The following is a 14,030-nucleotide window of genomic DNA, read 5'->3' on the forward strand; positions in this document are numbered from 1 at the left end:
ATACTGTTACCCTAATAATTGACCACAACACCTTTTCAACAGCATTGCTTGGCTAATCAAGAGAATGTATTGAAGTCTGGTAATGTTCTTGTCTATTAAACAGAAATGCTTTAAAACAAAGTTCTATGATTATTAGATCAATCAACGTTTTTTTAACAAACAAGTTTAAGCTTTCTGAAAGATGTTAACTCAGCAGATAACTGTATGATAGTAATTAGAGAAAGTGAAAATGATATGATCATAAAATGAACTGCGCAGTCTGGTCAGGATCCATGCTGTTCACTAACAGTTTCTCTAATTGCAATAGGCTTTGAAAGTGAACAGCATGGATCCTGACCAGACTGTGTGGATGCGCAGGCTGGTCTGGATCCATGCTGGTTGCAAATGCACTATGTTGGTTTTATGATGGTGCAGCTCAAATAATATCTATGTATACTATTTTCAGATTTATGTTCCAAGGAGAATATTAAAGGATTCCCTACTCTTAAGCTGTATGTTAAAGGCCAGTTTCTGGTGGAATACAATGGTGAAAGAACAGAAGAAGAATTCTTTAAATTTATAACGAATGCACCCACCGTTAAAGAAGAGTTATAAATCGATCTGTTTTTCTTTCTTTTTTAAACCATGTAAAATCTCAGTATCATTATATTAAGGATATATAAGCTATGAGCCATGGCAGGCTAAAAGGTACCTCTTGGGATGTAAAATGTATAAAATTCAATATAGTTGAAATATCTAAAATTATTTTATTATAACAGAAAACTTTATGTATGATAAGGAAAAAGAACTTGATGTAATAATTCACTAAGTTTAGAGGAAAATCAGAACTGCCTAGAATTTGCCCTAGTCCTGCTGCAATTTTTACTAGTCTTATTGTTCAGTTTTTACAGACAGTGCCTATTTTATAGTCTGTTAAAATGGTACATGCCTGAGGCTTACTGTGGACTCATGAGCATTTAGCCCTGTTGCAATCATAATGCAGTACCATAACAGTGCAGGATGGATTTTAGAGTTGAGAACAACCAATCAACTTCTGTTTTAGATCTTTTAGCAGTCAGGCTTATACACGGCTTTATTTTAGTTGGATTTGTAATATTTTTGCTTAAATGTTGCGCATGCCCTGCAGGACGAGTACTGCACCAAGTTCCACTCACCTAGAGTTTATTTCTACTTGTATTGACTACAAGCAGCATAATAGTTGTCGCAGAAAAAAATGTCATTAATTTTTCATCACAGTGGTTTAGATTTCAATGTCTAAGTGTCAAAACTCGCAATACTGAAAATTTGATCAAATGTTGCACTACCTATTGATATCTAGGATTTTAAACTTCAGAAATGGTCTGCACAAGTGCTTTATCAAAGATTTCAAGTAGATTTTGTTGAAATGGCAATTTTACAAATTTATCTATTTGATACCTTTACTAAGATATATATTATGCCATGTAGATCTTTCAGATAGTCATATGCACTGGTAGAAAACTTTTAACTTTATAAAGCTGAGGTCTGTGTATCGAGTGGTTGTAAGGTATTGCATTTTGTTCTCCAGGACAGTTTAACAGAAGACATTACTCCTCTACCTCAGAGTTATGTTAAGAAGTTGTCAGTTACTTGTGGAGTCAGTACTGATGTATTATGTTAAGAAGTTGTCAGTTACTTGTGGAGTCAGTACTGATGTAGATTCCAACACTGATTGTCGTTAAATAGCCGAAATACTTTTTCTTTTTTTTCAAATGGCATTTTATCCCATCTAACATAGCAAATAAAATCTTAATGTACACTAGGAGGTACCTTTTACCGTAATTAGCTTGTCTACTAACAGCCTGATTTATTAATAAACTCTTGCTTGAATTTGTAACATTTTCTTTAATTTTGTATATTTATTTGAGAAGTCCTGTAGTTGTTTTGAAGACTTCTTTCTGCTACTTGATCTACCAGATTCATATTAGGTTTTTTTTTTGTGAAATGTAACTTTATTTTGCACAATCATGATTTATGTTATACTTCTGTCTAAGGATCTCCATAGGTGGTATTACAATATTCTTGAATTTGAAGTTGTCTTTGAATGCTATCAGTCTTAAAGCCAAAAAGGTAGCTTTTCCTGTATGAAATTATGACCAATGAACATTTTTGAACTAATTTTTTTATATTTTACAAACTTAATACACGGAAATGTTCCTTTTATGATAGCTAAGATCTCCAGAATGTTTTTTTTGTTGTTGTTGTTGTTGTTTTAATAAAGAAAAAGTCAAAGTTGGAATTCTAAAACATTTTTTGGATCCAGTGGCTGAAATACTGTGTACCAAAATCAGTTCTTGAAGATAAATTTAAAACTAATCAAGAGAATTTGAAATTTCAAAAAGTTCCTGTTACCACTCTTGGTGATCTTTAGAATAATGTATAATCATATATGGAAGAAAAACTTTGTTACCATGGTTACCAAAAAAGGCTAATCAAACAATAAAGGCTAGTACATACTTGAAGTACTGTTGACAAATAGCTTTCAAAATAACTTACTATTAGACAAGAATAATTTAAAATTCTTAAATTATTTGAAACCGAGTTTATTGATAAATGAAAAATATTGTGCATTTACTTTATAATACATTTGGTGATTCGTTTAACCTATTTGACCTGTAGTGACAATTGGCAATTTCAGTTCTATTACATATTCTTGTATCCCGAGTAGTTCTTGGGCAGCTCGTGTATGAAAAGAGTCTGAATCACTGTCTTACCCTTGCATGACCGTGAGAGGTGACTAATAGGGTCTAAGACTTGGTTTTGCTGTCTCTGTGAGCAAGTATATTTTGATGTAAATTAGATGTGAGACCAAAATTTTTAATTGTGCTTAATGCCATGTACTGTGTTGGTGAACAATAGAACAAAATTAAATTAAATCACATTCTTGTATGCTGTATTGACATGCTGATAATGTAGTTCATACGAGCACATTACTTTCCTTCTTGTCGAAGGCTTACGAGCACATGGCTATACGTAACAGTTGAGAGCATACAAGAACATGACTGTCCTTACCAGTCGAGAGCTTATGAGTACATGGCTTTCCTTACAGTCAAGAGCTTCCGAGCACATGGCTGAACATACCAGTTGAGAGCATACGAGCACATGACTTTCGTTAACAGTGGAAGGCTACAAGCACATGATTTTCCTTACCAGTTGAAGGCTACGAGCACATGATTTTCCTTACCAGTTGAAGGCTATGAGCACATGATTTTCCTTACCAGTTGAAGGCTTATGAGTGCATGGCTGTCTGTACCAGCTTACAAATTTTAAATTACATGCTGAGAATATGTAAACAGAAATTGCCAGTTTTCATTATAGGTTGTCTGCCTTGAAGCTAAGTTTTTTTTTGTAGTTTTACTACATGTTTTTCAAACTGGCTGATTACTCAACTACATACATAATACCACCTAGAATATGAAATATTTTTTTAAGTTTATTTATCATGGTTAATACTGCTGTATTTATGAATTTTAAGTAAAGTTTTCAGCCAAACTGTGAAATCCAGGTTTATTGTATTAAGTATTTTATTGCTTATTTTGCTTACATTTTGTGTTTATCTTGAAAACTTCCTAATATGCTTTGTAAAAGGGGTACCTTGTTTTTACTCCTATACCATTATAATCTTCTTTTTGTATTTATATTTAGATATACTGCCACTAGAGTATTTTGAATTCTGGAAGCTTTCACAACATTAAGATTTTATAACTTTCAAGTTATATTTGAACTATCCATGACAGTTCTTGAAAAGGTTAAACTCATCTAAAGAAGAAATATGAAAACAATCAGCATTTTCCTTTCATTTGATCTAATTTATAAGATGTAATTAAAGTGTTGTATTTCAGCAGATGGTACCATTTGTTCTGACAGCGAAGTTTAAACATTTCTTTTCAAGTTTATTGAGATTTTTTTTATTTTATATTTTTAAAGAAAATGAAATGTGGTAATTAAGGTCTTGGTGCAAAACCTGCTGTAATTGTGCATAAGGGTAGCAGGGTGGATAATGCAACAATTGCAGATCATGTAGTGTGGAGTTTTAGCCTTTTTGGAATAAGTTAGACCAGTTTACTTTTTGGGTTAGGGCCAGTTTAGAATGCAGCCTTGCCATTGGTCTATTACAGAACCGTATTCAGTAATAAGTTTTTTAGACTGTTACCCAGCTCTCTATACGAGGACCCTGTGTGGGAACCATCGTAAGAACAAGCTGAGAATGTAGCTTTATAAATACCTTGAATATTTTGGAGGAGGATGCAACAGCAGAAAAAATTAATCACTAAGTCAAGGAGGTGCAGCAAGTTTACACCAAGCCCTTTATTTCCATCTGATATTTGGTAAAAAAACACAAGCAATAAAGATGTGATACTGCTGAAAACATTCTTACAATGAAGAAATATTTGTATAATATCATTTTATACACTGTAACAACTCCAAAGAGTTTTGTATTTTTTTTTATATAATTCTTAACTATTTGAGAGAGCTATAAAAATTGTATTTTATACTTCTTTGACTATTTATAAAGTTCATTTCTGACTTTTACTGAAATTACATTTTGATGACCTACTTTTTAGCCCACCCTGAACCGAGGGTTCAAGGTGAGCTTAAGTATAGGGTGATAGCACGTCGTCCTGCGTCGGTCTTTAACGATTTACTTAAACATCTTCTCCTCTTAAACTTTATGTCAGAATTACATGAAACTTAGTCTGTAGCATCCTAGCAAGGTCCCCTCTCAAGCTTGTTCAAATGGGGGCACATGGCCCTTTTTAGGGGTCGCTAGAGCTCAAAATCTTTAGACAACATTTTCATGAACCACAAGTTGGATCTATATCTAACTTGGTCTGTAGTGTCATTGTAAGGTCCTCTCTTGCCTCCCTTTTTAGTCCGCTAGAGATAAAAATAGAAATACCTTTAAATAACTTCTCATGAACTGCTTGATGGAACTTCATCAAACTTGGTCTATAGCATCAATGTAAGGTCCGCTCTCAAGCTTATTTGAATGGATGCACTTGTTCTCTTTTAGTGGCCGTTGGAGCTCAACATAGAAAAACTTTAAACACCTTCTTCTCATGAATTGATTGATGGATTTTCATCACACCTATTATGTGGCCTCATTTTAAGGTCCTCCCTCAAATGTGTTCAGACTGGGGCATTTGACGTGTTTCATGGTTTTGTATGCTAAACACAGATATTACAATTAGTGATTCAGTGTATCATACATATAGACAAGGTCAGATGAGCAACTTGGGGTCACTTTAGCCCTCTAGCCTTATGTTCCTTCAGTGGAAAGACATGCTAAGATCCCATGTGGCAGTCTTATAATTCGTCCTGTCTTTAAATAATTGACACTGGAATAAGGACTTGAATAGCCCAGCATTATTCAATTTCAAACTGTGTCATAGATTATATTTATTAAGTAATTACAGACTGAATAGGGTAGGTCTGCAGGGAGAGTGTCACATTCACCGATTTAGGAGTATATGTTAAGAACCCTGAATAGCACAATCTCTTTAGACATTTTGAGAGACACAGTTTTCTTGCGGGAAAGTTGTCACTTGTTTTGGTGAGGAATTTGTCAGTAATGTGGGGAAATTATCAGCTTCATGGGGAAGTTATCACATATGTTGGGAAGTTATCAGTTATGTGAGGAAGTTGTCAGTTACATGAGGGGGAAATTTGTCATTTACTTGAGTGAAGTTTTTATTTATGTGGGAAAGTTGCCGGTTAAGGGGTAATTTACTGGTATTAAAATTATGTACTGAAATTTTGAAGTAGCTTTTACTTTACCAAAGAGTTAATCAGTTGATCAGTAAGTATTTGTATTTCAACTTCATTGTTAACATGTAACTAAATAGATTTACTTCCAGCCAGTGTTGGTGGGACTGTTGACTTACTTTGAACAAATTAATCAATAAAGCAGGTTACTTTACATTGATCACATCATTAAACTAAAAAGAGGGTAATAACTTACATGTGTTTTGCTTTCTTGATCCATAAAACTTAAACTTTCCACCAAGCATATATACATTGTTGTTACTAAGTAACGCTATGATTTCAGTTGACTGTATTAAGTGTATTTCATGTATTGGTTAAAGGCATGTTTACTGTTTGTTTCAGTTATGTTATGACTCATGTTGTGTATGATTAAATGTGATTGTTACTGGTGAGAGGAAGTATACAGATATTGAACCAATAAAGCAGTATGTACAACAATAATATTCTCTTGTTCGTCTTAAATGGGTTTATCAAACGTTTTTATAACATCCAGGACTATTTGCATCACACACTAGTGTTTTATGGTGTCTCCAAGAATTTAACGTACAGATACGTTTGTTGTTACCATGGTTACTGGAGTCTGGAAAATATTCCTGCGCAGTACTTCAATACATGGATCAAATGGTCTAGAAGGTTGAATGACAAAAAATGCATGTAACAATTTTCAACTTTTAAAAAGTGCCAAAATTTATTTTGATGTAGATCTAACACTATACATAATAGGTTACAAAGGCAGTCTAGAATACAGTTGGAACAACTCTATACAAAGCTTGTATTTCATGAAGCATGGTCAGTTTGAACGTGACTATCTGGGACTTCTGATTATACTTTACCAATTTTGCACGAACTATTTAGAAGTACATAATCATAATAACGTTTCTATATATTGCACTGTAAATGTATTTTACCGATCGTTCTAGATTCACAGTTTCCCCGGAATGTCTAGTTTCGTTGGCTCGTAGAATTCTAGAACAACAGTACAACATTCGAGTTCTTTTTCCTGACTAGCGGAGTGCTTCCTGATTTCAATGAGCACTTCATTTTTGTTGGATTTATTTTCAAATGTCTGAACAATCAAGATGTCCCCATAGTTTGATTCGCCGTGAAAGAACATTTGTATACATTTTATTCCAGCGCGTAGATGTTCTATTCCAATATAACCATGTCTTTCGCTAGCGGCAGTTTTAAATGTGGCATTTATGGCAAACTTTAAGTAAGCTCTCGTTGTTGTGTGCAAATTGTGGTCAAGGTGTTCAAATTCTACTTTCATTTCGCTTTTATTAGTAAAAGCATCGGACTTCTTAAGAGGTTTTTCAAATTTCATTTTAGGCTTAATTAAGTTGGAATATTTCTTCACCCACCAATCGGGAAACGCAGTCGGTCGTCTGCTGCTTTTATTCACAAGTACGTCATCCGTCTCGCACGTGATACAAGGCGAGGACATGCTCGTGTGTTTCACCGTGTAACGACGCCTTGTGGAAGAATTTCCGGCATGCGTAACTTCTGCTGTAACAGTCAGTGGAAATTTCGGACTGTCCGGGTTATGGAAGTGTCTGTTTATATCAATTTTTAGAGAAACAAAGAATAAAATGTTCTCTTTCATCAGCAGGTGCGTGTCAACAATAGAATCGCACGGGTTTCCCGCGTGTTCCACTGGGTACTGGGTAAACAGGCGCACTGATACTATCAAGTCGATAAGATTCCATGGTTTTATCCTTGTACCTAAATTACAAAAAAATACTTTAGCATAAACCTATTATTGCCGTTTTCACAGAGTTAACAAGAAGAGCATGTGCTGTTATCAAATGTTACCTGGGGAAACGCAAATAAAGGCCTTGTAGTGCATTTATACTAAAACGAGTGTATTATTAAATGAAACTTAAGCTAAAGCAGTAGTTTAATTCAGCGTAAATGCATGTTTTTCCTGCAATAGCATCTGCAGAATTCTTCGGCACGTTTTGGTGCCCTTGCCTATTTTACATATCAATACCTTGGGAGTCTGAAGATCATCTATCACACTAAAAAACATGGAATATCCTTACTAAAAGAAAGTACAATGTATACAGTGAGCTTTTTATCTACTAGTTTTGTCTAAAAGTTATTTTTTTAAACTCCGTGCACAATGTCCTTGTTCCATTCAAATGTCTTAATGGTTTGTAAAATTTCTTAAAAAGACAATTCCACATATGAGAGACAAATGCTGCATTGTTTAATATATTTAATTGACTGATCACTATAATTTTATGATTTAAAATTAATATGAAAAAGGCAAAGCCTCTGAGCGAGCGTAGCTTAAACGGCAAAGAAACTATTCACTGCTTAAAACAATTCCGAGAACCTATTCACTTGAAAAGAAACAAAAATTTAGTGTCATTATACCTGTAACAGCAGATATCATACGTTGCAAAATTTATGGAAAGCCAGTGTCACGGTGACGTCATTACCTGTTTGTGGCGTTCTTATGGCTTTATGCTTATTTATGACATTTTATCCCATTTTCTGGCCAATGCTTGATCTTTTAAAAGAAAATCATATTTTTTTCTACCAAATGGAAATCTTCCTTGCATTATTTTTGAGTGATGGATAATATTCAGCAATCAAATGAAGTTCTGTATTCACTGCCAACAAAGCATTTCCTGTGAGCACCTGTCCTCTAGGGACACGCACTTTGTAAATAAAAGCAAAACTGAAATTATTTCCATAACAACTTTTTTAAAGGTCCATTACAAAGGGATAGTGAGTTGGCAATTTTTTTCATAGCCAGTGCATAGACTTCTGCAAGACACTAAATAATGAAGATTGGCAGGTCAAAATTTACAGAACGTCTTTGGAACTCAAAGAAATGCAAGTGTATTATGTTGAAATTTCAATGAATCGACAGAATGACCCCCCAGGTCTTTTTAACTTTCTTCATACTTCATAGAAAAATAATTATACATATACTGCGATTTATTTCGAATTTCTACATACCAACTTTCATTTTCCAATAAAATGAAATAGTTTCTGTGCTTTTTAAAAGAAATTAAAATGTTCACTTTCCTTAGTATTGGACCTTTAAAAATAATGACACCTAATAAACATAGAGATTGTAACTGAAATATAAAATTAAAAAAAAAAAACAAACAATTTTCCCGACTTTGACGGAAGTAGAACAAAATGGCGGCACCCAAAATGGCGGCGCCCAGACGAGAGGAAAATTTTTCAGCTACATCACTTTGCCCCAATCGGCACACTTTTGTTATATTCGCCCACACATTGCCGTAAGGCGAGCTACGCGCTCGCTATTACAATATGCTGTTGTCGCCCTAAAAGTGTGGTTTCATGCTTCTATAAGAGAGAACTACAAAGGTATAAAATACTCGTATGATGTTTGAAAATTATAAAGTACTCGCATGATATTTGATACTCACCTGACAAATACAAGTCAAAGGCCTGATAAGGCAGTGTTGGTACGGAAACGTCAATCTTCTCTGGACTGTAGAATGTTCTCTCGTAGTTAACTTGATTGTTTACCCTACAATACAGTTTTATATGGTTAATGAATCCGCAAATATGATCAGTTACATATTAACTGAAGACTACTTTCTTGAAATATTGAATTTCCGAACTGTAACTTAGCTACACACCTGTATGCCCTTTTGTTCAGTGCACCAGATCTTTTCAATACTTGTCAGTGAAAAATAACCAACACATTTAGTTCATATAGATTTTCATGCATACTGACCTAGAAATCCAGTGTTGTTCGCCTTTGTCCATTGTCGTTCTTTTCCTTTTGTAAGGTTCAAAAACTGCAGGTTTTAGGTTCTGTAAACGTACTAAAACACGACTGCAACACCGAGATAGGAAATTAAACATATCCGATCAAAGTCCATAATACGTGTTTATTGTATGTTAGCTTATTCAAGGTTAACGTATATTGTTATCTAGTACATTGCTGCATTGGCATAGCTTAAATGGTGGCCTCTAGTGCATTTTCGGGTCTAAATTCTGAGTACTTCGAAATGCTACAGATTTTTTTTACACCTAAATGTTGCTTTTCTGCTCAAGTTGAAATTAAAAGGAACATCTGGTGTAAAACGGGAGATTTCTGCATTTAAATATCAAAGTCTATAGGGCCTAAATTCAAAACTAACCAAGATCAAGATGTTATAAAAATTAGAAAGCTCATATTGCCCCACCCCTCGGAAATGTTTAGATTGATGAAAGTATACAATAATGGAATTGTCTTCCTTGTGGATCAAACGGTAAAAATGCTTTATTCTGGGATTTTTAAAACATCATGAAATTGTAACATTCAAGACCTGTTCTAAAAGTTGCAGAACCTTATAGTGTCTGACACGGTGTTCCGTTTGATCCTTTCACGTATTTTGATTTCTGAACCCAATACCGCAAAGAGATGAAATCACGAAACTGCGATGATGAAAGCCTACGTCACAATGGCGAAAACTCGAAACAAAGAGCTATAAAAAGGGTATTTTTTACTCTTTTGCTCGAAACTACGAAGATGAAAGTCAAAGTCATGAAAACACGTTGTTTTCATCACCGCGGTTTCGACTCGTGTCATCGTACCTTCAAATCGTGGTTTCGATTCGACTTTCACCATCGTGGTTTCGACTTTCACCGTCGTGGTTTCGATTCGACTTTCACCATCGTCACCAGGTTTCGACTTTCACCATTGTGGTTTCGATTCGACTTTCACCATCGTGGTTTCGACTTCCATCATGCGGTAATAGTAATAACAAGAATAACTTTATTTAAAGAGGATAACATATTTCGCTACATCCAGTCTAACATTATGGTCCTCTACCATACGAATAAAAAATTCTATCTTTAGTATACATGTAACATAGACAATGAAGTGATCGACATGATTAGGAACAAGTGGCATAAACAATACCCTTATTATACAATGACAATTTAAGAGTTTAAAATCTAGGCAATATACTAGAAGATGAAATTATGTAAAAGTGATTGAAGAATGCATGTTACGTGTAATCCGCGCAACAAAACCCTAAATACTCGTTCGGGAAAAAGCACACCCTCTGTTCCAGCGTCTGTTTAAGCCGTAAATATTATCCTATGTTCCAAGGCGGTGCCTATACTGTGTTCCACGGTTATGTATATATGTGTCCCTTTGTTACTTTAATGTTATTATTGCATTCGTTTTGTGTTAATGGGTACATGTGTTCATCCACTGTGTACGTTTATATAGTTTCACAGACCCATATTTCCATTTAGAATGCTTTGTGGGCGGCTGTGTTCTCTGAATGTAATTTTTTCCCGTTGGACTTTTGTCCTTGTTTTTTTTTTTTTTGTCCGTAAGGGAGATTTGGGGCGCATAAATCTATTACCAACACGGGCTTTATTTTAGCGATTGAAACAAGCCCATCAAATGCGTTTCTGATGATGAATTCAAAAACAACACAATTTATTTTGAAAGGACGACACTTTTCTGATACAATCTTTGTAATAATGACTAACAGAAGTATGTTCTTGTATGTCGAACAGGGTTTTCCTGTGTTTTTGCCGTTGCTGAAAAAAACTCGTCTTACACCTCGGGGTGTAAGATGACTCTCGTGCTATAGTTTATGAATGCATGCTTAAAAAGTTCTGAAAAGAAAAGCGTTCGTTTCATTTTATTTCTTCTATTATTTGAAGGAACCTGGAATCCATAATAGCCATGCTTCTGGGTCCGAACCTGCTGCAGGACTATCATATTTAGATTCAGAAGCTGCAGAATAATTTTAATAAGTTTTCAAGTGTTTTGATAACATCTGTAAAAGCAGTTAGTTATTGGTAAATGCACAAGACGAGACAAACAGAATATTCTACTAGTATATGTGTCGTTGTCAATGCCTCCACATTATATTAATGTCCATTGTCCAAAAAACCTGGGGGAGCGTGTCCCTGAAACCCCCTGCACGTGTGCAGTCCACTAGTATAACATACTGAAAAACAACCCAGATTACAAATGCAAAACAGCAACACTGAAATAGAAAAGAAATAACATTGTTTGTAGTCCTGAAGAACATAAACATGGCACAATCAAACGTTTCTGGGGTTTAATAAAACGTTTACGAAATGATTATTGTGGCGTTGCTCTATTAAGAAAAAGTGGTGTTTTAAAATCAGCCTTTTTGCCAGCATGTCTGAAATAAAGCAACAGAAAATGGTGTTAGGAAAATTCTGGAACACTTAAATCCATACAAAGCTGCAGGTCCAGATCAGATTAAACCTAGGATTTTAAAGGGATGTGCAAATGAGATAGCACCAATTTTACTGCCTTGTTAAATAAATCCCTTGATAAAGGTTCTGTACCATCAGATTGGTCCGAGGCCTATGTAACGCCTGTTTTAAGAAAGGTGAACAATTTCAAGCTTAAAATTATAGGCCATTGTCTTTAACCTGTATATCTTGTAAGATCTTAGAGCACATAGTAGTTAGTAATATTTGGATCATTTAAATAAACTTAATATCCTGTGGACTATCAGCATGATTTTCGAGCCCGGCGGTCTTGCGAAACCCAACTAGTGGATTTTATTCATGATTTAGCTCAGTCAGTACAGCGAAGCCAGGTTGACGTTGCCATCATGGATTTCTCCAAAGCCTTTGATGTAGTCCGTCATGGCAGACTGCTCTTAAAATTAGCCCATTATGGCATCAGGGACTCTACACATTCTTGCCGGATAAAAGCATTTCTGGGAAATCGGACTCAAAAGCTGTGGTCGATTGGGCAACATCCAGCTCGGCTCCTGTTATATCAGGCGTCCCTCAAGGGTCAGTTTTAGGACTTCTCCTGTTTCTGCATTACATAAATGACCTACCCGCGTCTGTGTCTTCCAACGGACGCCTTTTGCAGATGACTGTGTAGTTTATATGACAATAAATTCTCAGATTATTATTCAGCTTAGCTGCAAGGGCACCTTGACAGTTTATCATTATGGGAGCAGAAATGGAAGATGTCATCTAATGTAAACAAATACCACATACTGCATGCCTCTAGGTTCAGAAAACCTATAAATACAGTCTACACCTCGCACGATCAGCCTCATGCTACGTAGGCGTGGAAGTGTCATCAAATTTATCTTGGTCTCCTTGTGCAAAGAAAGTTCCTGATAAAGCTTTTCTTAAAACGTAGCATACATTCTTCCTAAAAGTTCTACCAAGGCAGCTGCTTATAATACTATTGTAAGACCAACTTCAGAATACTGTTTTAGTGTATGGGATCAGAAGAATATTGATTAACTAGAAAACATTCAAAGACAGTTATTTAAGCTGCAAGACTTGTAACAAATAATTATAACAAATCCCGGGCATAGTCACAAATATTATAAAAGACTTAAACTGGAACACAGTGCAATTTATAAGACAATATAGATCTAGTAAACTAATTTTATTTCACAAATTGGTTTATTATCATGTAGATGTTGATCCAAAGCAATATGTCACACTTTACACAAGACAGTTCAGACACTACAATCATCTGGCATTTCAGATTTCATCTGCTACAGCTGATTAGTATAAAATTATTTTCCCTAGAACAGTTGTTCAGTGGAACACATTGTACCATCTGTGTTGAAACCGGATTCAAATCAGCACTGGCTACATTGATGTTAACACCATAATTCCAGTACATATAGATCTATTTGCTTTTATCCTTTTTTAATTGATGTGTATATATAATTCGCAGCTTTTAAAGTTTGCGCCTTTTTTATCACAACTGTTAGGAAGTACTAAGCGGATTGAGTAGCCTAGTAACCCCCACGCATGGCCATAATGTGTCATTAATTGAACGTTTGTCATTATTATAAAAGAAGAAGAAGATGAAGAAGAATCTATAGGAAGGAAAACGTATAAATAAATTTCTCAGCATGCGGAAAACAAGAAATTAAAAAGATTTAACAAAAATATTAGAAATGCATGGGGAAATTGTTCTGTGGAGTTAAATTTGGCCTGTAGTTATATTAACTGTCTCTACTGAATAGGACAGAACAAGCGGGCGAGGTATTTCGCAGTTATGGATAGGGTAGGTAACTTTACTTAAGGACGTATGCTAGAATTTGGTGCGAAATTTTTCCCAATAACAGAATTTCTTCAAACTGTGGATATTGAAGGACAATCGTCTAAGAAACAAAAAAATGCACTAAAAATCATAGGTCACCGGTATCGAAAAAGAGTTATATGCCCTTGAAAACGGCATTTCCCCCAAAAAGGAAGTATTTGGTAAATTTTGTGAAAGTTAGGCC

General features: G+C 35.0%; 2 protein-coding genes across 2 annotated transcripts in view; one reads left to right on the forward strand and one right to left on the reverse strand.

The window, feature by feature from the left end:
* LOC123561195 (protein disulfide-isomerase A5-like) overlaps positions 1–6,227 on the forward strand; it is a 53,686-nt gene extending 47,459 nt beyond the window's left edge. The window contains exon 25 of the mRNA XM_053516565.1: positions 446–6,227. Coding sequence (XP_053372540.1) covers positions 446–594 — 149 coding nt within the window. The 3' untranslated portion in view covers positions 595–6,227. The remainder of the gene's footprint in view (positions 1–445) is intronic.
* Positions 6,086–9,730, reverse strand: LOC123561193 (uncharacterized). The gene is made up of 3 exons (XM_045353435.2): positions 9,509–9,730; positions 9,195–9,298; positions 6,086–7,506 (listed from the first exon to the last, which is right to left on the reverse strand). The coding sequence occupies exons 1-3, from the start codon at positions 9,637–9,639 to the stop codon at positions 6,707–6,709; spliced, it is 1,035 nt and encodes a 344-aa protein (XP_045209370.2). The 5' UTR covers positions 9,640–9,730; the 3' UTR covers positions 6,086–6,706.
* Between the last annotated feature and the right edge of the window lie 4,300 nt (positions 9,731–14,030).

Source organism: Mercenaria mercenaria, chromosome 10 (assembly GCF_021730395.1).
Source record: "Mercenaria mercenaria strain notata chromosome 10, MADL_Memer_1, whole genome shotgun sequence".
Lineage (NCBI taxonomy): Eukaryota > Metazoa > Mollusca > Bivalvia > Venerida > Veneridae > Mercenaria > Mercenaria mercenaria.